The sequence below is a fragment of the Actinia tenebrosa genome, unplaced genomic scaffold, assembly GCF_029948245.1.
Source record: "Actinia tenebrosa isolate PJP-AT-01 unplaced genomic scaffold, QUT_ActTen_1.0 PGA_scaffold4__44_contigs__length_22323623, whole genome shotgun sequence".
NCBI classification, from domain to species: Eukaryota; Metazoa; Cnidaria; class Anthozoa; order Actiniaria; family Actiniidae; genus Actinia; species Actinia tenebrosa.
The window spans coordinates 1,539,249-1,563,340 of NW_028292581.1; the positions used below are offsets into that span (position 1 = coordinate 1,539,249).

Genomic DNA, 24,092 nt, shown 5'->3' on the forward strand with positions numbered 1-24,092 from the left:
ATGCGTAATGCAAAATGATTATTTTCAACGCTTAAAACCAACTGATTTATATTCTGTACGATCTAATAGTCATTGAATGAAACAAACAATAAATAAAGCGATTTTTCTGTTTTGCATATTATTAAATATACTGAATAAATTAGATATTTGTATAAATGTATACTACAACGTTTCTGCAATCGAGTGTATATATATACACTCCATTGCAGCAACGTTATATATATATAAACGCGATGTTCCGACGTGTGATACAGCGTCATTATCAAACAAAGAATGAATTAAGAAATAGAAAAGTAGACCATGAAGGAATGCAAAGTTACAATAGAAGAAAGAAAGAAAACGTCCTAGGAAGAACAATCAATCCATTCATGAATAATGAATAATCAATCCATGAATAACCCATTTACTTAATTCAGGGCTCCCTCTTAACTAAATATGAATGAAAAATCCATTTGCTAACCGCTTCACTTCTGATAATGAATATCGGCGCCATTCTGTTGCCTATTGATGGTTATAACAAAAGAACTTATTGATAATTCTTTTGTTAAGTTCCTCCAACATGGCCGCCGTGAAAACCATCAAAAAACCTCCTCATATCGATTTTAAGATTTTATGATATCCAAGTAATTCACCTTTTCGGCAATAGCCGTTACGTCGTAAACACTTTGCTGGATTGGGTTACGCTCACCAAAAAGTTCGCCGGGGCATCGTTCTCGGATTCCCATACAAATTCACTGAGTTTGGGGAGAAAATTTAGATAGATTTCTTTAGTTAGCTCTCTTGACAGCAATAAGAAAAGCTTCAATGAATTAAAGTTAGGAAAATATTTGACTTGTATTTAGACAATAGTTCATTTAAAGTCAGTACGGAAATCCGAGAAATGTCCGAACTCCTTGGTGACCGTAACACGATGCAACACAATTTATGCCACGTGACGGTTAGCACCGAAAAGGTAAATTGCAAAAACGTACTCATATAAAAATAAAAAATAAAATAATAATAGTGATTAATAATTACATCTGTTTTGCTTAAAAAACAGTTAACTCCTATTTTGCTATTTGTTATCTTTATATGACAACGTTCTTGCAATTTATAGGTGTAAATCAGTAATCAGATACTAAAAAATACTTTCAAGCAAAACCAATTAAAAAAACTTTTCCATTCTGTTACAGCACGTGCGTCTGTGAAGGGAGGGAAGTGAACTTTTGGAAGCCGGGTACAGGAGGAATTTTGGGAAAATTAAACCTTTTGCATCGGATTGAGAAAGAGCACTTCTTCACTAAGTAAAATTACTGAATAGTCAAAAAAAAAATTTGTTTTTATTTACAAATTAGTACCAGTAGGTAGTTTTAGTTAGGTTTATGAAAATCCACTAAGGAACTAATCTTAATGTTTTATGATTAAATAATCAAATTCTAAAAAGTTTTCACAAAAAACCAAGAAAATTTTGGTTACTGAAAAAATACTTTATTTGCTTAAATCTTGGCAGGTTGACAATCGTAACTGACCTGATCCACTTGTGGATTTGGTGGCATTCACAACGGAAATCTTTCTATACTACAAAATCAAAACTTACTCTTGCAACTAAGGTCGTATTGCAGAAATTTGAAATCGAACCGCCTATCTTCTATAGGCCAAAAGTTGGATGCATTAAATTTGACATTTTTGTAGGCCCAACGTTTGTATGATTTAGGACGTATCGGTGAATGACTTTTTGACGCTATCTACCAGTAAGACCTATGCGGCCACCAAAAGCCACCATTTCTATAGAAAATGAAACATTAATCAAATAAGCTTTTGTTGTTCCTGCTTTAGTAAAGGACATTGTTATCAAGACAAAATTTAAAAGTTCCGTTGAAAACTGGGCTTGAAGAAAAAAATAATGCCATCGTCACTAAAAGACATGATGGATGTTGATGAAGAACCGTCTGATCAAAACAAAATTCAAGAGAAAGAGGACCACATAAAAAGCCCTTTTGCGGACAAATTCAAGAGCCTAAACAGAAAACTGCTTGTTTCAAAAATCTTTTATTTCTGTTACTGGGGAGCCGTTGGATCGTTCTTTCCTCTTCTTGGCGTTTACTTCAAACAGCTCGGGATGAATCCTAGTCTGAGTGGTATTTTAGTTGGCTGTCGACCAATGGTTGAGTTCTTTAGTGCTCCTCTATTGGGAACGCTAGCAGACCGACTCGACAAGAGAAAAATACTTCTAATATTTTCATTGATTTGCTGGATTTCATTCACTTTTTCCTTCGCTTTCATTAAACCCGCTCCTGTAACTTGTAGAAAATATTTCGTTCTTACGAAAAATGTTTCTAAAATTACCGAAGGCGAAACGTCCGAGGTTCAAAAGTTCCTTCAACCGAACACTCCCAACGAGGAGGAGCCGAAGTTTAAAGCAAAGAGTTCTCTGGTTTATGATCCTGAAGGAGTCCATCAGGTATTCCTAGTGCTGCTGTTTCTCACTCTAGTTGGTGAATTCTTCTCGGCTCCAGCAATAACTTTGGCGGACTCAGCAACACTTGGTATGTTGGGCGAGAATAAAGAGTTGTACGGGAAACAGCGCCTGTGGGGCAGCCTTGGTTGGGGAACGGCTATGTTTTTCCTAGGATTTATAATCGACAGTATGAAAGGAGTTGAAATGTGCGGAGAGATTATAAGTCAAAATTACACCATTGGATTTTATTCATTTGTCGTATTCATGTCGTGTGCTCTCCTTGTAGCTACACGTTTCTCTTTCGCCAAGAATAAAAAAACACTAAAGGAGGACATCGAAGATGATTCCAACTCAGGAGTTGAGCTTTTTCGGACACTTTTTTCTTTCCGTTACGGAGGGTTTTTACTCGTAGCTTTTTTCATGGGTTTCGGTTTAGGGCTGATTTTCACGTTTTTATTTTGGCATCTCGAAGACCTGGGTGGTCCGCCGACGCTTTTCGGAATAGCATCGCTAATCGATCATGTTTCGGAAATTTTTTGTTACTTTTATGTCGGTCACTTCATCAAACTTGCTGGCCATATTCCTGTCTTGTACATTGGTCTAGCAGGGAACTTTATTCGGTTTGTCTACATAGCATGGATTCGTAACCCTTGGCTAGTCCTTCCTCTAGAGGTCCTTCAAGGTTTTACCCACGCTGCCGTGTGGGCGACGTGTACTAGCTACATGGGGCGTATTGCTCCCCCCGGATACAGCACTTCAGCTCAAGGCATTCTACAGGGACTCCATCATGGTCTCGGAAGGGCTTGCGGTGCGATTATCGGAGGTGTACTTATTCATTATTTTGGAACCAATAGCACTTTTAGATACTATGGCCTTGCTTGCTTGGCTGTTCTCGTTATGTTCTTTATTCATCAGAAGATTGTGGGACCTGATGAAAGAATCTTACAGAGCCCTGCGAAAATATCTTCCAAAAAAGACAAAGCAAAACAAAGCCCTACTACTGAGAGTGAACCTCTAGCTGGTTCCCCTCCCCCCACAGTAGGACCTGTCCTGCCTGGCTTATTTACAGAGGGTAATCCAGACGCCTCGAAGTTTCAAGTTGTAGGCAGACATATTCAACCTCAGCGAAAAGAAACTAATTTCTAATTATTTATTATTGCTACTTATTCAAATCATCTCTCCCTCCTCAAAACCCTTACATTTAAACAAATAGTGGCAAAATAAACATTTTACAAACCCGAATAAATGCCAAATATAGAAATAGGGGTCACACTCCCATAGTGCCCCTGGATAGGAAGGACCCTGTAATACACTTTCAAATGCAAATGCAAAAGCAAGGCATAATTTGATTTTGTGCAAAATCTTGCTTTACGTGTACATTCGTATAATGGCCAAAAGAAGAGCATTTTATTCATTTAATAGACAAGTAAGGCTAAATACCAGTACTCAACTGTTCTTATTTTTCAGCCTCTTTGACACAAAGTATCTTTCAAGAGAACAAAGTGTCATAAGAACTATTTCGGAGTAAGGAGCTATTCAATTGGAACAATGAAAGCAAATACTACAAGATGCAGTTTCATAAATTTTTGACAAATTCACATAAACAAATAAGATTGCCCTAAGACTTGTAAAGACCAACAGACCAGTAACTGTGAAGATCTCCCAAATCTACTAGCTTAGAGTGCTTTGCCTTATGTATAGAGGCAAGCCAACCAGATAAGGTCCACATCAATTTTTCTTTGTCAAAATATGGCAACCTTTTGCTTCAAAAAGAATATCTAAATTTCCTTCATCTTTTAAACACCAAATATTAGATGAATTCTGCCGTTCACTTTCATCACAGAAATCTGGATCAGTGAGATAGTCCCCTTCACAGTTCCCTGCCCCATCTTGAAAGGTAGCCGTGCCTTAGCATCACAGTGAGACCAATGATGAGTTTGCAATTATAGAAACATGTGAATAACATTGTCCAAGGTGTTCAAAAAGGTCTCTTTTGTTGCAAGCTCACCGTTCATCTTGCTTCAATGCAAACACTGCTACCTTTCAAGAGGGCACAGGGAACTGTGAAGGGACTATTGGACAATTTTCTTCTAGCATTTCATGCTTATATTGTTTGCCTTATAATTACAGAAATTTTCTTTATTCCCTTACAGAACATTAATAATAATATGAATAAATTATGGTCACCACCTATGTGATTGCATAAAATGCTGTAAAATCCATTTGATGTTAGTCTCCAATTAAAATACTAACTACAATAAGGTACAAGGTTTCTATTTTTAAGTACACCCTCTATGACAACTTATTTGATTATTGTTTTTTTGCAATAGTCCCCTTCACAGTTCCCAGTGCTATCTTGAAAGGTAGCCGTACCTTTGCATTGAAGCAAAATGAGCAGTGAAATTGCATGTGAAAATTTTATTGAGGTGTTCAAAAAAGGTTTCTATCATTGTGAGCTCACTGTTCATCTCGCTTCGATGCAAAGTCACAGCTACCTTACAAGATGGAGCAGGGAACTTTGAAATTGGCTTACTATTATTACAAAAAAAGGGACCATTCATTATTTGTTGGGGACTGGGTATAAAGGGGAGGAGAACCTGAAAATTCGATCACTTAATTAGGGATGCCCTGAATTACCAGTACTGAAGAAGATTACTGCAAGGAAAGCTTAGGAAGATTTAATTTTAAAAGTTCTCCAATTTTGCACTTTACAATAATAATATTTTATTATTGAATAGTGAGGATAGGAAAAAATGTTAAAAATTTCAAATTTTCAAAACCATCTCTCAATTTCATAAAATTAGTGAATGGTCCTTTATAAATGACTAAATCGATTTTTTTATAATGGGATACAAATTCCTCAGTATACAGCTGTACGTACATGTATACATGTTTCAATTTTGTCTACTGTAATTCACACGCACTACCAATGTTCTATGCATACAACTATTAACTCAAATTCTTGTGGCACAGGAGATCCTTGTATTTGTTGGTTTGCAGTATGAACACAATTAAAGGTCAATCTGACATAATTTTTTATATTGATGATATCTTTAATCTAATTTTCTTATGAATTTGCGTTAAAGATCAGAACTTACCATTTTTTATAAAGATGGGACTTTTCTTTACCCAAGCATAACATATACCATGAATGCATATGCAGCAGTCACAATAACAAGAATAGCAGTTGATGTAGTATTGAACAGTTGTCGATAGCTAATCAATCCATACCAACAACCACACAAGATAAATGTCAGGAGAGGTATGAACAGTCTACTGATGTCTAACTCTATTTCATTGTCCCGTTGCCCTTGCTGGGAAGCATTTACCTGAGGCATGTCTGAAACTTGAGCATGTATTACTGAGAAATTACTGATGCCATACGAGGACAAACTGTCCGAGTCATCATGTAGAAGTCTTCCACTGTAAATGAGCCGTACTCTCCTGCCTTGAGCAACCTCACTTGGAAAACTTAATCTATATCAAGGAGGAAATGGAAGACAAACCTGAATAAAAGAAATTCTGATTTTTTTCTTAACATTTCATATGGGCAATAAGTCCAGCACAACAAAAGTCTTGTGGAAGGTACCAAATTTCAAATTATCATCCAAGTCATGTTAAATTGTTGCATAGATTTGCTCTTCCTCACACTTTTGCTGCAAAACATAAGATTCTATCCAATCCAAAGAGAAATGAGTTATGATCCCCAACTTTGCAAAAGATAGGATATTTCAAAGACCTGGGAACCATATATCTGGAGCGAATGGACCTTTATCATGTGGCAGCCATGTTGAACCATAGATTACCCCTGTATAGCTTTGCATTCACAGGGCTGTCAACCCCCGAGATATTCAAATCTGGAGAATTGATAGGGAAGGGACATGACGTCACAGCGCTTCAAAAAACACGCAAAAAGACGTCTTTCGCTTTGTAACATTTGATGTGATTGGTTTATTTTTGACCAATCAGATTATTGCTTATATTACAATGGCCTGCTTGCAAGAACACTTTTTGAGGAACGTTTTGATTTTGTTAGCGATTTAAAATAACACAAACAACGCAAAATAATTGGAATTTTATTGTGAAAGTCGAGTCTTACAAGAAATGGCCAGCTTCGGGATTATCCGGGAGATTTGAGACTCTAATCTGGAGACCGGGAGATACGGTCCAAAATCTGGAGACTCCCGGTTTATCCGGGAGAGTTGACAGCCCTGCATTCAAGCACTTCAGAATGAGGCTACGTGAGGTTAAACAACTTTTTATGTTCTCATGGGAATAAACATAGTGCCATGTGATAAAAGTCTATTCCTGCCCCAAGCATCTTTATACCTGGCCAGATGCGAATTTCATATATTTCTAAGTACTACGTTATAAACCAACCTTTTCAGTTCACCAACGGTGGTGCTTGCACCAACGGCATAGTTTCTCTCCACCTCATGGTGTTTTATTCTCAGGGTCAGTTGTCCAGGTGTAGAGCAGGGTTCATTTTGTTCAGACCTAGACTCTGTAGTCCCACCAGGCGTTTCTTCACTGGTACCTAACCCTGTCCTACAGCTTTGCCCCTCTTCATGTGACCCCTTTGTCTGGGCCCTAGATGGACCAGCAAAATCCGAATTAGCCCGTTGATTGTCATGAACAGTTTCTGTCTGAGAAGCTTCCTGGCGGTCGTTATCGTCTATTGGACTGTCTTGAACATTTCTACTGTCATTATTATCTACTGAACTAGTCCCGTCTGGAGATTGTCTCTCTTCTCTTTGAGTGTCTGCAAATTCTCTCTCAAAAAAATTCCTCAAGTACTGCCAGCTGTTTAAAAGATTATACGACGACTGTCCACTGCTACTGAAATAATATAAAAGCGTGAAAACCCCAACTGCGATGAGAACAACGAATGCAAGCAAAACCTCATTGTCGACTCCTTCTAGTATAGTAGTCGACATATCTTCAAAAGTCCAAAGATCGAAGTTTCAGTGCAGAAAGGTGTCCATAAAGAATAAGAGATTGGAGAAAAATCTAATAACGATAGAGATATTTGAAGAGTAGTGCGATCGGTCTAGCAGCCCATGCAAATCCTCACTATTATACACGTGTATTTAAGATTTTTTTCCACCTGCATGTTAATCGAGGGTTTACTAGCCATGGGAATAGCCGCTGCCTAGGCTTGCAGGCTCAGCTTAACCGGAAATTCCTGCAGCACTCAAGTAACGCTAGGTAAGTAAACTTTGACGTGAAGATCTTTACTCTTTTATATCATCTAAAGGCTACGAGAGAGGTCAAATCAAGCCCTATCAACCTATACTTACCCTTTATCCAGTTTTATTTCGTGAAAAGTAGTTGCGTGTCTTGATTCTAGAGGATGGAATGCTGAAGCCGGTCAGTTGAGCATGGACATGACCCTTCTACTGTACCCTCCTTCACACGACCTCAAACTTATTAACATTACATTCAAATGATTCGTTGATCCCTGTTTTAGTCTTTTACAACCTGTAATTGGAAATATTTATAAGTATAACTTAAGTTCTTGACTTTATAGACCGTAAAAAATAAAGTGAGGGTGTAACCTTCAAGCAGCTGAAGGCTAAAAGGACAAATCTCTAATTCTTTTAAGTTAAGTTTCCGATTGGAAGATAAGAAAATAAAACTAGGGACTTCGAAAGTGAAAAAAATTGCGAAGTACTTTTATCCAGCTAAATGACACATTTTGATTATTTACTGATTTTATTAACTGTTCTGTTGTTCTTCATGCTCTAGTAGAAAGCTGTCGTCTCTCTTCATGATTTCCACCAAAGTATAGAAGCGAGGGAATCGAGAGGGCTTTCGTTTTCAAACTTGAATTTCATTTGTGTTTTTCAAGAAACATCTTAAATTATTTCACATTGCTCAATTGTTACAAAATTCTGGGGCTGTACGAGTTATATACATCGTGAGTGTTTCCAGGAATCCCCATATGGACACTCCCCATAACCCTCTACAAATCATAATAGTATAAATTACAAATCATAATTGAAATATTCAAGCCCTCTACAAATTGTATCTCCTTCCTCTACCCTTAATCAGGGATGGATCCAGCCAAAAAAATTGCAGGGGTCGATTGAATTTTGTGAATGACACCACAAAGCCTGTACCCTGCGAGCAGAGGATTTTTTTAAAGCCCTCTCCCATCTCCCAACGGTATGTCTTCAGGGGGGATGCAGCCCCCTTTGCACCCCCTGGATCCACCCCTGTTAAGCACAATGCTATGTAGGACCCTGTTTGACCCAACCCATGGATAACCCCTGTAGCATATAATTAATTTGTACACATATTTTCCAGATCCTACATTGCACTTTTAGCTTGCAACCATGAATGTTGAACATGAAGTCAATCTCCTTGTAGAAGAGTTGAAAAGACTTGGTACACCAAATGCTGATGGTCAGTATGTAGTAAAGTTTGGCGTGCTGTTTAGTGATGATCGCTGTGCCAACATCTTTGAAGGTATAAATAAACATCTAACCTAGTTTCCTCTTGTTTGCTTCAGGAAAATTAAATTTGCCCTTCCCTTCTTTTAAGGATGTTCTTACATTAAGGATTTTATTTTTGTTAAAATTGTTGAATAAAACACATAACTTCATTTACAGCACAGTGCGACACTACACCAGCCAAGGCTTCCCAGACACATTTTCATACAAATTAATAACGATTGAGAATTTGGACAATAGAATCTGCACAAATTTGATGCACAAAAGCAAAAGTTACTGTCACTGCTGTCCACCCATATGTTTAGACAAGGTTTAGAAGTCCCTTCTGTTTTAAGCATAAGACTATATCCCACACACCCACCTCATAGACTTCCTCGCTTTGCAGAGTTCTCTAAATAGTTGCCTCAGAATTAGAATTCTGGAGCTATTTAGGTCAGACCCACGGCAGTCTTGGAAAAAGGGATATTTTTAGAATTTCTCAAAGCCTCTTCAACCACCCTTTAATATTTGCTCTGAGGTACATGTCATGTTTGGCAGTCAACACTATTGAGTTAATAAGCATCTCTCAGATCAATAGTGAATTTTACCTCTGAATATACATCTATTTTCTTTTTAACAAAAAAATTCTTGCTAAAATTTTAACAGCTCTAGTTGGAACTCTTAGAGCTGCAAAGAGAAAGAAGATTGTAAAATATGATGGAGAACTGTTGCTCCAAGGAGTCCATGACAACGTGGACATTGTTCTTCTCAAGTCAGAGTAGCTACCATAGTGTACTATTATACAGCAGTCTCATTGAACATTCATCCAAATTTAATATTATTATTTGAGAATACATGTATTAGGGTACAAACACTAAAAGCATACTAAATAGCATTAAAAGAAACAAAAGACAAAACAAAATGCAAAACAAAAACAAAAAACCCATTAGAAATACCTCTAGTTATTTAGTACTAAATAGTACTATAATTATAAATTTAAGCTGCACACTTTTCGTGTTTGTACTCTAACTTCATTAAAGACTACATAATAAATTAGAGAAAACTGAATACATTCTTCATGATTATTGATTGAAATTCAAGAAATATCTGGGTATTTCACTTTTTATTATAATTAACTACTAAAATTTCTAGCCTAAAAATTTATTGCATAAGAAAAAGAAAATTCTAAAACAAAGAAATGAATTGTGACTGGACTACATTATTGTTTGCAAAAAAAATGAAGAATTGTAATATCCTTATTTATTAAGAAACTTGTTTTTATATAAATAAATGTTATAAATTCCACTTGATTTTGTGATGGCTATTTCTGTTTTGGTAAAGGGAGACTATCATTCTGCTAGCTTTTGGCCAATTTCGTGGCTATACTATCCTGTGCTGCAGATAACAAAACAATCATTCATCACTCAAAGTTATTTCAAATTTATCTGGCCCTTTTACACTTGTGAGGCAGGTTTCATTTCAATATTCTTATTAGAAGAATTCATGTATAAGTTGGGATTAATGCACACTTTAAATATCTATAACATTGTATAACCAATTTCAATTGTTCACCTTTGAAGGTCAAATTTCTAAGTGTGAATTTCCAGGAATAAAAGTATGAAAATAACACCAATTCTCATCCTTAGAAGATAAAGTGTTTTAGATTCTATTGAGTGATTAGAGTGAACACAATTAACCCATGAAGATTAATAATATATTATTAGGGACAGACCATTAGATGATTGAGGGATGGGGGTTACGTTCCCTGCAATTATCATGATTAACTAATGGTCCATCCCTGATGTCCAAAATCCTTTGCTTTCTATAGGGGCATACTGTATCAATAAGTACTTTTTTCATTGGGCTTATTATCATCTTTCCTTTCTGCTGATATTTTTGAAAATCATGCTGATTGGTGGAATAGTAACTGTATTTGGTAATCATATTATCTGACATGCATGACTAATGATTCAACATACACCTAATTGAAAAATCGTAGTCGGGTTCGAGAAGGTCATATCATTGAAGCTAAGACCGAAAAGGATGTTGGGTACTCCAAAATGTGTATTATATTTGCATATAGACATGTAAAAATGCACAGTAGAGCAAAGTCGGTCGACCTAGATTAACAACATGCCAAAGCCATGATTGCTAAAATGTGCACAGGAAGGGGAAACTGCAATATGCATGAAATTAGCATAATTGTTTGTCTTCCCATGCTCCCCTTCGGTCTTAGCTTCGATGATATAACCTTTTTTTGAACCCGACAACATTTTTTCAATTAGGTGTATATCAATATCAAGTCTGAATTTCAAGATAAATTCCAAAATTACCCACTGAAAGTAATGTAAAGTTGCAATAGAGTAAAGTATTAAAACTGGCTAATTAAATCGAGAGGCAGTCAAAAAAAGATGCCTTCTGAAAATTATTTGTGCTATAATTTGAGTCTGAAGTTTGTGGGAATATTTAAAATCCATAAAATTTATAATCAAGAATGAAGACTTATGTACATTTATGAATATTTATGATACAAGCTATTGCTCTGCTAACCAATACTGAATATGAACATCAAGCACAACCATCCCACAAGAAGTGGTTTAATGATGTGCCGTCATCATGCCTAGTTAGTGCTGACTGTGTGATATTTGTGATCAGAGTCTTGCATTTCTAGGCCTTCATCAGTTAGAAGTCAATACAATACTGCCACCTCTTTACACCATAACAACTTGAATATTATGCACCTACATTGACCATTCAAAGAAAGAATTCTTTTCTTCAGTGGGAATTGTATTGTTTAATATTTTAAAACTTTTTTCACCACTGGCTTTTAAGCTTAGCCCAGAAAATCAAGTCTCGGTCAGACCAGCTGAAGCCATGTAATCTTGGGTATGCTGTACCACTAGTTATAAACTACTAATAGTCCAATAAAGGGTGCATGAGCTACAGGGAGAAAAGTAAGTTTAGATGTAAGACAGTTATACCTAATTGGTTAATAATACCAGCTAGGTTAATGTGACTTACACTATTTCATTCTGGCTAAATAGCATCAGTGATTTAGAAAAAAACTAAATAAAGAATTCTATTGTTGATGAGTTGCCAATAAAGGGTTGATAATATTCAAGTTGCAGCAGTGATGGCTAAAAAGAGGTGTCTATGAGGATCATGTGACCCTTAGGTCCAGTGACCAATCAGGAGGCTTCTTGTCGTAGTTAAGATTATCTGTGTTCACATTTTTACTACAGCTATCTCCATCTTCATCTGTGACGGCTTGTGTTTTTTGTCTTTCCTGTGTTGCTGGTTGAAGATCTAACAAGCTGATGTCATCACTGTAGGGGTTTTCTAGAAGTTTTAAAACCCTTTGTACCTGCAACAAAGGATGAAATAAGGTGATCACACAAGTTTCAAATGAATGGATGTCATGCCAAAAGAGTCATTGTTATTGTCAAGATGACTTATGGCAGACCAAAGGTACACTGTCAAGATAGTCTCTCCTAGGTACTTAACTCTTAACTCAGTCAAATTAAACTAAGTTAAATTGTAAAAAGGAGTCATGTAATAAAAAAAACAAAACAAAACAAAACAAAACAAAACTCTTAACTCAGTCTAGTTGGGTTTTCTCCTAACTTGGATGTGACTGAGTTATGAGGGAAAAGAGGGACTGTAAACAGTCTAGCCAAAGGCAACAGTCTTTTAATAGTATCCAATGGGAATTGGGGGTGGGGAGGGAGGGGTGGTGAGGGAGGAAGGGGAAGATCAGGCACTTCTTCTACCCTTCCCCTTAGAAAACTGCCCCTAAAATTTATTAGGACCTGGTTAGAAAAAACTATTCTAAAATATTTTATCTGGAATTATTTACCTCTGAAAAGTCTCCTTTTTCAGCTGCTGAAATGGCATTTTGTGCAATGTAGTTCCTTAATATGAACCTGACAAAGGGTCAAGTTGATATGATATTCATTAATATAGTCTGCAATATCTAAATAACAAAGTAAAGTAAAAATAAGACTGTCACAAAGCTTGGTTTTTCAGAGTGATCTTACCTTGGATTGTTAGCATTCATTGTAGTGACACGCTGTCTTTGTGCCTAGGAATAACATAAAATACACTAAGTCAATAAGCACATGGGCATAATATGTTACAACATGTAGTGAATATTGCAAAGGTTTTTGAATTGGATCCGAACTAATCTCAGTTCAAGAGTTTATTTGATTATTAAATACTGCTTTTGGCCTTCCTGTCTTTGTAAAATATGTGAATACTAACAAACAACTTTCAAAAGAAAGGAGGGGTAAGACGCACCTCTTCTTTGTCATCACAATCTTTAAAATCATCAGCCAATCGTGCACTGTAGCATGATAATAAAAGCATTGAATGAACATAACATAAATTGATATTATAGTTAAAAATCATTTGCAAAAAAATAAAAAAATAAATAAATAAAATAAAATAAAGATTTAATTTAATTTTAAAAAATTATAATAATAAATAAAACCAGACATTTATATTGGCATATAGGGTATATCAATGTATATAATATCTATTATATATAGTGTATAACAGCAAGTACCTGTATTTTGCTATCCAAGTCGTCCACAACTGGGAATCTTTTTCCAACTTTTCACTTGGATTTGCTTCCTGTGGTAAGAAAAGGTGGACAGACATTAGAAATTCTTTACAAGTGTCATTAGATTGCTTATGATTATGAACATCCTTTGGGTTCTTGCTTTCATGATATGACTCAAATGCCTTTTACCAACTTTTGACCACTTTTCCATTACATCCCATCTACTTCCTTGCCATTTTCTCATTATGTCCCATCCACCTCCTGATCACCCTTCGTCATTACATCCCATCCTTTTTCTGGCCACTTTCTCTTTACCTCATATCTACGACCAACCTGACCACTTTTTTATCACATCCCATCCACTTTCTGACCACCTTCTCATTACATCCCATCCATTTTCTGACCACTTTCTCATTACATCCCATCCATTTCCTGACCACCTTCTCATTACATCCCATCCATTTCCTGACCACCTTTCTCATTACATCCCATCCACTTTCTGACCACTTTCTCATTACATCCCATCCATTTCCTGACCACCTTCTCATTACATCCCATCCATTTCCTGACCACCTTCTCATTACATCCCATGACCATTTTCTCATTACATCCCATGACCATTTTCTCATTACATCCCATCCATGTTCTGACCACTTTCTCATTACATCCCATCCATTTCCTGACCACTTTTTCATTATATCCCATCCATTTTCTGAGCACCTCTTATTCACTTACATTATTTTTGACCAACAATTAGCTACCCACATCTCCTATTGGTTATCTAGTTAACCACCATATTATATTATAATCACAGATCATGTGTGTACAAACCTTCAGCTTCTGTAGCTTTTCTTTCTTTTCCATTGCCTTGCGTATCAGTTGTACACTTCCACCCAGTTGTTGAAGCAAGTTAGGGTTGGATTGAATTATCAACAGAAACATTTCCAACTGTCTAGAAACAGGACAAAAGAATAAATAAATTTATACCAATATATAATAAACCAAACTGGATAAATTTAGATTGATGCATGAATTATGTGGGCCTGCCTGAATTCTTAACATCAATAAAAGGGCACAAAGTACTATGTATTCAAATGAGTAGGAAGAAAATTTCTCCCAAAGTGGAAGCTCTTATTGATGAAATCTCAAACTGAGATTAAATTTAGTGGCCAATAATCTGTATCCTTTCACTAAAAACCTCTCTAAAATCCCCTAACAATAACTCCATAATCCTAAAACTCAAACAGAGCCTCATGGATCCTACTTTTCTTGAAATGTCCATAATAGATCTTTAATAAGATTTACCTATCACCCATCGTAGGCTGTGATGCTTTCTGTAGTTCTTCTAGTGTTTGACATTGTGACACAAGATAATTTATGACATCTTTGTTTCTAGTTAATTACAAATAGAAAGAGAAAGAAAATGATTAAGACCATGATCACTTGGAAAGTATATCATTTGTAAAAAAAATTGGTAAAAATTATGAAAATGAAAAAAAATTGTGATAACATAAATACTGGTGGCTCTTAAGTTTTAGAAAAATACATTACTTAAACAAGAATAGTTGCAGACATTTATGTAAGGTGTTGATAACATTGTAAAGTAGGGTATGACTGTAAGATAAACTAACTTAGATCAGGTTGTTAATGGTATTTATCAAAATGCATTGGGTACAGAAGAAAGAGTGAATTTGTCCTTCAGTAGCATTATGCTATATTATTATGAATGAGTGAAATAGAATCAGTTGAGGCCATACACTAAACCTGTGCATTTCTTTAGTTATTAAATAAAAAATACTTATCTACAGTAATACAACCACAACTGATTCTATTTAACTCATTCATTTGGTGTAATTTTAGTTACTAATATAAAAACATGATAATAGTCTACTTTTCAGAGCTCTGCTTTTGGTCTTGTACTTGTACTTTGCTTAAGCATCGGCATGTATTGGTAAAGTCAGCCCCTATGATGGAGAAAGAGTCATTATTAAGCAATTAGTCCTCAAACCCAAATAGGCCAAGTCAATAGCCCATGAAGCTGAAGGCCGAATGAGATAATGACTCATAGGCTATGAGGGCGAGAGGACTAAACATTTTAGTCAAATCCAACTAGTAGGTGAAATATATAGATTCAAACAAGTTTTAAATTAAAGTAAAGGGGGTGTTTTGGTTTTCAAAGCCAGCTTTTTTTGCTATTACTTAGCTATGAGTTATAGCCTACTAATAGCTCATCCAATCAGAATGCAGCAATGATGATAAACCACTAGTTGGATTTGAATAAAATTTGTAATAATATTTATAAAAATTATAATATTAATAAGAAACTTCTTGAAAAAATTGATTTCAAGTTGAACTTTATCTTTTTCGTTTTATTACCTGTTTCTTGCATAGTGTCAAACAGAGACTCAATTAATTCTCTGAAGAAGAAAAGATAATTATTCTTTTTATAAGGTTATTACTTTGTCTGGCATTCTGCTGTTATACAAGCTAGTTTTTATGCCTCTGGGATTGCCTATGCTATGTGTGCATACCTACCTTTACTTTGGGGGTAATGTTTTCCCATTTCAGACAACATGCCATTCCCACATTATCATTCCTTAGTTTAATGGTTGACGCATGAGATGACATATGAATATGGACACGAGTCAAACTAAGAATTTCATTCCCAAAAGAATGACATTTAGTGTAAGATGTGAAAACATTACACAGGTCTATTAACCTTGGTTATACTTACTTATCCCCTGATAACTGCTTATTTAATAAGCCAAGCTGTAATAAAAAGCAGAGTACAGCATTATAGCATTGGTTGATGGATTTGTTGACAGCTGTCAATCAAAAGCATATCCGCATGATCTGACCATTGCTTGCTAATGCTACTGACCTTTAATCTCATCTTGTTCATGCATACCTTCTCATACTCTTTTTCATATCTACAGAAAAAGGTAAGTTAAAAAAAAAAAAAAAAGAAAAAAAGAAATACACTTTAACATTACATGTCTCCATATAAAAAAATTACATTATATGTCTCCAACAAAAAATTGCTATGACACATCCCATCAGCCAATCAAATTGCAATTCAGTGTTTTTTTGAAAGAGAATCAATCCCTAGATGATACTAATAATATGTTGTCCAGTTAAAGACTAGGAATTTACTTTTATCTGTCATGTAATTGTTCACAGTTTTTTATTAAATGATTACCACTAATTTTTCCCCCCCAAATGGTCGAAAAGTTTTTATAATTGCTTGATAGGATTTATGACAAACACACATCTAGAATTATGAATGCTACTGAGTCCTTGGCACTCTCCAGGATGGTTTAAAAACCAAAGGTAAAGCCTCAAAGTGTTGTTATTGTGCCTCATTTAAAAAAAGAAAAGGTCAATTGGCAAGAAATTCATACATGGCTACAACGAAAACTCAAGTGTATTGAATTCATAGTGGTTGATGTTAATGATTGTGTTAAATTCAATCAGGAAATCACCTGGTCAGATCACCTGGATGGATTGACTTATGATGGTAATTGAACTGAGTGGAGTGCAATTTGGCCAAAATTGCATGACACGAAGTTCAGTTACCACTTTATTACATCCATTTTGAAATCACAAGCAAATCCTGCAATCTGATTGGTTCCCTGCAGCAGTGATTTCAGCATAAATTGCACGATTTTGAGCTCTAAATTGCACGATTTTGCACATCAACTGATATGAACCAATCACAAGAGAGACATGTCATTTTCTAGCCAATTATATCAAGGAATCCATCTTAGTGTTGAGCTCACTGCTTCTTGCGGAAAAAAAGAGCCACGGCTCAAATAATTTTTTCTGAAGAACGATTTTACCGTCAAAAGTCTTAAAAAAAGACTTAAAAAGCCGTAAAAAGGACTTAAAAAGACCAACTGATCACTTAAAATCGTCAAAAGCATCTTTGTAAAGTAACTGCTTAAGTAAGTTGAAGATATTACAGCGAAAAGCAGTGGGAGAAAATGCAATCGGCATCTTTTGAATGTGACTTCTTGGCGATTGATCGTGGAAAGTGGTTTCCTTTTCAATCTGTAAAGCATAACAACACATCGAAAATACAGTCATTAAAAGAAGTTTTTCTTAAGAAGAAGATTTTTGCTGAGCTAAGTGACTTCTTAAGGACAACCGAAGGACTAAACAACCTTTGATTTTTGCTGTTTTGTCGGCACAAGTGTGATCTAAACATATTGAACAGAAATCGTAAAAATACAAGCAGTGAGCATTGGCTGTAATATGGACAACAGCCAGTTCATTACAACCCTTTTGGGCAGGATTGTCTTGTTATTTAATGTAAGTAAACGATTCTTAATACACGTAATGCCCTTTGGTCCGATATAAATTCATTTTAGTTTTGGACTGAAAGTGTTGGTTTTCAAAATGAGAATCATTGCTCGATCAGTATAAACAAGTTCTCTTGGCAGCATGTTTGAATCGACTGCTTTTAGATCGTAAGTCATGTCGGTTTAACTGAAAAAACGTCTTTTTCAAAAAAGATTTCAAAATGGATATAATAAAGTGGTAATTGAACTTCGTGTCGTACAATTTTGGTCTGAAATCAAACTTGCAATTACAAATCGCACTCCCGCTACGCGGTCGTGCGATTTTGTAATCGCGCGTTTGATTTCAGACCAAATTGCACTCCACTCAGTTCAATTACCATTATTAATCATATCCTTTTTGTAATCATACGCAAGAAAAAGACACAATAAAGAGTGCAGAATAATCAATTTAATGTAGTAGAAGATCTAAATGCGAACAAAAAAAAACATCTAAAAAAATGTTTGTTGTTGATTTTTTTGTTTTATTTTGTTGTTAAAAAAAAATTTTTTTTTAGGATGCAATTAAGAGCTCCTGAAGGATGTGATTTGGGAATTAATCACACTCCTTTGAACCAATCAGATTGCAGGATTTGGTAGTGATTACAAAAAGGATATGATTAAAAAAATAATCATTTTGAAAATCAATCATTTGTTATCCAAAGAACATGACATGATGCAAGCAGTTTTTAGTTCAGCTAGAAGAGAAATCAATAGCTCTACTGAACAAAAATGGGTGAATAATAAATATGAGGTAGATGCATGGAGCACTGTTTTGACAAACTTTAAAAAAATAGCATGTAAGTACAAAAAAACATAGTTTGAAATTTTTAGTATTCTAGTAGTTTCACTGATGCACATCTTTTTGCACTACATTGCTGTATAGTATTAGTAAAACTAGATTCCTGGTTGTACTTACAGTTCCTCTAGGGCTTGCCTAGATTTGGACAGCGGCAAAGCATCTTTAATTGCCTCTGCCAGTTTATCCAGGTTCCATTTACATATTTCAGGCTGTGCTGTGTAACTGTATCTTCCTCTGTCGGCATCTTTAATAAAATAAAATAAAAAGTTAGCCACAGTTAGACCCTTTTTGTGACAATGCCTGGATGTTTTATCCCAATAGTTCACTACTGAGATATGCTACGCTTGTCACACACAAAGGTTTGAGTACATGGCTACAGGCTAAATTAGATTTATTCTTTTCTCCTGTCACAAATCAATGAGCATTAGGCACGAAGCTTCACATTGAATCTTTTGTGCATGACAAGCGAAGCATATCTCAGATGTGGGCTATTAAAATTGACTTACAGATCAAAGTAGTGGTTATACAATTAACAATTAAGAAAAATCTAGCATTAACAGTAGTGAAAATGTGAGAAAGCTTTTAAAGAGCTTTGAGTGGGCCAGCACTGGTAGTGGCATCTTGATGTTTGTCTATTGGATCAAACACTCTTTCTCACAGGGGTGGGAGGGGGTGCGCACCCCTCGCTGGTTACACTTTGTGCTCCTACTTCGAAGATAACCAATTTTGTTTTTTGCCTTTGATTCTAAGGGGTGCAGCCCTCCCTGGGTTAACATTGTGCAGAGCACCCCTCCTTGAACAAAATCCTGGATCTGCCCCTGCCTCATGACAAGTGTAGATGTAATCCACCCGGATGATCATAATGCTTCGATTAACATTGTAGATGTAATGTAAATTATTTTTTGATAGACAAGGAGCAATCTCATAGATGTTTAACGGCATTAATCAAGATGGCTAATAATAGATATAAGAATTAAATTTTAATCATTATTACCTGATTCATTACAAATGCGATCTTTGTCAAAGTAGTCCATGAATCCAAATGGCCCATAGTCAATAGTAAGCCCAACAATACTCATGTTATCTGTGTTCAAGACCCTATATTGAAACAAGTTGAACAAGACTTAACTAAAGATTCCTTAGAACACTTATATTCAGTTGCCTTCAATAAATAAATAATTATTATTAAACAAGATAAGTCTACTTTGGTTAGACAAGGTATATATATATATATATATATGTTGCTATTATCAAAAATGGGTGTCTCATGTTAATGAATTATAGACATTGTTATGACAAATATTCAGAGAAAAATCAAATCAAAAGAATTGAAATTTAAAATCTTTACCCATGGCAAAAGCCAACACACTGCCATTCAGCAACAAGTCTTGCAGTCCTTAGAACAACCTCTTTGTAGAAAGCAAGGTATCTGTCTTCTAGGTTACTGGGATGAGCATTGTAAACCTATTTAAGGGATTCAACAGATAATTAATAACAACACTGGATTACTGACAGCAGTGAAAAGCTCTCCTCGAACAGCTAGTGACTGACAATACTGGATCACTTGCTTATTGGTGAAGCAGAGTGGGACATCAGCTCTATTGTTGGTTGAGAGGACAATGAATTCAGTTCCTGATAGGTCAAGATGAATACTATATATGAGATGATGATTGGTCAAAATTTGTTGAATCAGCAATGGATTGGTTAAGAGAAAAACTGAATCAAATTCTGATTGGTCATGCAGAGAGCTAAATAAAAATACTGGCTGTAGATTGGGTGAGCAGATTCATCAGAGTCAATTCAGATGCCAAAATTAATTGATCTAATTAATACACTGCATGGAGTCTGAACTTGGCCATATAAATTTTTTTAAAATTTTCCAATGACTATTAAGAAAACATACCTCAGTGTAAAATGTCTTGATAGTGTAATCTAAAAGCTTGGTTAGAATATCTGTTCTTCTAACACTTGGTCCTTTTTGACCAGTCAACCTGTCAATAGGCTTGAATATCTCAAATGATCCAAACCTAGCAAAGGCAATTTGTTTTAAAGCTACATTATATATAGAGTGAAAATTAGAATCAATAGGTCTATAAAAAGTTGTTAGGCCCTTTGCAGGGAATAACGACGGTTACTGGATGGCAAAAAAATTCAGACATCATGCTAGATTACTTATGGCCAAGGGATACTGAACTGAATACTCTCTGTCATTGCGTTGATGATGTAATACTGTAGTTTAATAACAACTTGTTAATGTGCAACCCTGATAAAACTGAAATTATTCTCTTTACTTCTTGTTTCGCTAGTAATTCAACATTGCAATCTTTTTAAATCTCCAACGCTACTATTCAACTTTCTGATTCTGTTTTTAATCTTTGAGTTATATTAGATAAGCACCTGACTTTTTCCCAGCACATCAATAACATCTCTAAGAAGGCTACCTTAGCCATTAGGTCAATATTATTGGTCATATTCACAAATATCTTTCCTAAGATAACCTAAAATGCCTTCACATTATTGTAATGGGCTTCTCTATGGCCTACCAGACAAAGATATCTCAAAACTGCAGCGTGTTCAAACTATGCAGCCTGTCTACTAACAGGGATTTGCTGTAATGAACATCACTCTGTTACTTAAGGCTCTTCATTGGTTACCTATTGAACCCCGATTAACTTTTAAGATTCTACTTCTGACTTATAAAATACTTCATAATCTGTCACCCTCCGTGAAATGTCTTCTGTTCTTCTCCAAGCCCTACACTCTACCCGTTCTCTATGCTCCTCTAACCATTCCCTTTTAATAATCTAGTTTGACTTGGTCTTCTTACATCTATAGTTTGCTAAAAGAAAATAATACAATAGAACCAACCTTATAAAAGTAGGAGCCATTCTCATGACTATACTTGCTTTTTCATGAATAACATTGCCATCATAATAGATGTCTCTGGGTATTAGTGTATCTGAAGTAATGCAAGATCCAGCTGTGGAGAGAGTCAATGCTTATTCAAAATTATATGTCGTATGTCAAATTTCTTTTGCCAACATCTCTTGGATACCTGTGGTATGTCAAATATTGGTATCCCTGGGATACCTGTAGTATATCAATTACTAGTATCCCCAATCCTTGGGATAACTGTGGTATGTCAAATGATACTATCCCTGATCCTTGGGATAACTGTGGTATGTCAAATGATATTATCCGTAATCCTTAGGATACCTGTGGTATGTCAAATGATATTATCCCTAATCCTTGGGATACCTGTGGTATGTCAAATGTTTGTGTACCTGATTCTTGGGGTACCTGTGGTATGTTAAATGTTCGTGTACCTGATTCTTGGGGTACCTGTGGCATGTCAAATGTTTATAACCCATTTCCTTGAAATTTAAAATCTACCAGTTTTGTCTGTAATCTCAGAGTAAAACAATCACGAACGGAACCCTCAGATCCATGCCAGGTGAGAGCCCAAGATCAAATTGGAATTTAGTAGTTGATTTTTGAGGAGGGAGGAAAACTGGAGAACCCGGAGAAAAACCCTTGAAGCACTGGAGAGAACCAACAAACAACTCTACTCACGTACGAAACCGAGCACGGCAGGGCTCAAACTCGGGTCGCATTGGTGAGAGGCAGCTCATTAGCAGCACACGCCACCCGTGCTTCCCTTCCCTTGGATACTAAGTTCAAGATATATAAATAGGTTTTTCAAAAATTCACTTTTACCTCTTGTAGTTGGGATTCCAAGATGATGCATAGCCTGAAAACACAATCAAGCAATAAACCAATTTGCATAATATTCATTGTACCAGAACATCCTATAATCTACTGCCACCAAGCTGGGGAAAATGATATTGAAAGGAGAACATACCTCACTGCAGAGGAATTCCCTGATGCTTGATCTGAGGACCTTACGCCCATCAGCATGTCTGGAATATGGTGTTAACCCTGCTCCTTTTAGCTGTATCTCCCATCTTTCTCCTTTACCATTTATCACCTCTCCTAGATACCTTCATTCAAGAGAAAAATGAATTTCATTTTAATTGAAGTGGAGTTTGAGATGGCCAGACAAATTTTCTAGGGCACTACTTTAATTAATCACATTGCTGAGTAGGCTCCCTAGTAAAATATCATTATCATCATCATCATTATTTTAGTAGCTGTTGTGTTTTGCTCCATCCATGGACAAGAGATTTTTTAGCGTAGCCTCACATTCAAGTAGTTCAAAATTAGGTTACGCAGGCTTAAACAAAGGTTTTTATTCTTAAGGAAACAAACATACTACCATGTGATTAATAATGTCCATTGTGCTCAAATTATTATATAACAAACAATGGTAAATTCACTTTACAACAAGTAGGTATGCCAAAATGAACCCTAAGAAATATAAAGAGCACCTAAATATTAGTTAAACACTTACGATTGTAAAGCGCATTTTGATCAAATCGCGCTATAGAAATTATTAAATTATTATTATCATTATTATTATTAGAATGAACTAATCTAGTATCGTGGAAATAGGCAGTCAAGTCGTGGGAATATTTATTGCGCATGATCGGAATGCACTTACGCCAAGGGTTAAATATGGTATTTATACTCATCATAACATTTTGAATTCATAGTCTTACTAACATTGCTGCTCCATCACCAAGCTGACCAGAAAAACTTCCAAACTGATGTCCACAGTAGCAATGAGCTGCAGTCTTTGAACCAGGTAGGAGTTGATTCCCGCTGAAATACTCTGCAAAATCTTCTCTCGTCAGTTCTGATTCAGGCAAGTCAATCAAGGAAAAAACATGACGAGAATAGGCTACAGTTACTGGATTACGAATTGGAGTAGGATCAACGAGGGAGAAACAAGCTCCAGGTACCTGTCTGACATAGTTTTCTTGCTCTTCGTCTAAAGGTAGCGAGCGCAAAGCTAAGTTATCAAAATGTAGAGTCTCAAGGGTCGCCATGTTTCTGTGTGGTCTTGAAGCAAACCATTGACTGAAAGTTGCAAGAACCTTACGAAGTCTATGTCGGCCAGCGATCATACAGTCAACATCTATTCAAGCAATAGTGGTTTCCCAAATTTGCTTCGATGTGGAATTGAAAACAAAAATATTCACAAAATGAATCTGTTTATTTTAACCTCCTCTACCTCCTGTTCGAAAACTGGACTTTGGCCCTTTTAACCCGCGGTTGAGACTGGGCAAGAACGACGTCTAGGCCACAGGAAGCCCAATAATATACCATAATGTAATCTCTATACTTGTAACATTTTCATAAAAAATACAATGTACCAGACCTAATACAACAGAAAATACAATAGATTTTCTAAATACAGTCTGTTTCGACTTGCCTCGATCACTTTGCTTCTTTGATTATTTCTTCATTTCAGTTTCGTTTCATTGAATAACTTGATATAACTTATAACTTATAACTTGAGTGCACGTGGTATCACGGTAGTTTCACACATCACACACGTTTCAGAATATGGAAAAAGACCTTATAAAATAACTGTTATGAATATCGCGTTCTGACTGGC

At 35.8% G+C, this 24,092-nt stretch overlaps 4 protein-coding genes across 4 annotated transcripts; 2 read left to right on the top strand and 2 right to left on the bottom strand.

Moving 5' to 3' along the window:
* The first annotated feature begins 1,834 nt into the window (after positions 1-1,834).
* LOC116299352 (major facilitator superfamily domain-containing protein 6-like) lies at positions 1,835-3,821 on the top strand. The gene has a single exon (XM_031708002.2). The coding sequence runs from the start codon at positions 1,883-1,885 to the stop codon at positions 3,581-3,583; it is 1,701 nt and encodes a 566-aa protein (XP_031563862.1). The 5' UTR covers positions 1,835-1,882; the 3' UTR covers positions 3,584-3,821.
* An 800-nt stretch (positions 3,822-4,621) lies between these two features.
* LOC116299359 (uncharacterized) lies at positions 4,622-7,375 on the bottom strand. The gene is made up of 2 exons (XM_031708016.2): positions 6,818-7,375; positions 4,622-5,914 (listed from the first exon to the last, which is right to left on the bottom strand). Exons 1-2 carry the CDS (start codon positions 7,372-7,374, stop codon positions 5,563-5,565), a joined length of 909 nt encoding a protein of 302 aa, XP_031563876.1. The 5' UTR covers position 7,375; the 3' UTR covers positions 4,622-5,562.
* Positions 7,376-7,508: 133 nt separating this feature from the next.
* Positions 7,509-10,181, top strand: LOC116299369 (costars family protein v1g158749). Its single transcript, XM_031708024.2, has 3 exons — positions 7,509-7,645; positions 8,747-8,908; positions 9,538-10,181. Exons 2-3 carry the CDS (start codon positions 8,776-8,778, stop codon positions 9,651-9,653), a joined length of 249 nt encoding a protein of 82 aa, XP_031563884.1. The 5' UTR covers positions 7,509-7,645; positions 8,747-8,775; the 3' UTR covers positions 9,654-10,181.
* Positions 9,954-23,724, bottom strand: LOC116299538 (protein adenylyltransferase SelO, mitochondrial-like). The gene is made up of 19 exons (XM_031708212.2): positions 23,195-23,724; positions 22,434-22,572; positions 22,289-22,322; positions 21,440-21,551; positions 20,475-20,598; positions 19,920-20,035; positions 19,566-19,669; positions 18,689-18,815; positions 16,314-16,362; positions 16,167-16,201; positions 15,809-15,849; positions 15,324-15,396; positions 14,738-14,824; positions 14,264-14,384; positions 13,436-13,503; positions 13,168-13,213; positions 12,909-12,952; positions 12,728-12,794; positions 9,954-12,235 (listed from the first exon to the last, which is right to left on the bottom strand). Exons 1-19 carry the CDS (start codon positions 23,596-23,598, stop codon positions 12,032-12,034), a joined length of 1,995 nt encoding a protein of 664 aa, XP_031564072.2. The 5' UTR covers positions 23,599-23,724; the 3' UTR covers positions 9,954-12,031.
* Between the last annotated feature and the right edge of the window lie 368 nt (positions 23,725-24,092).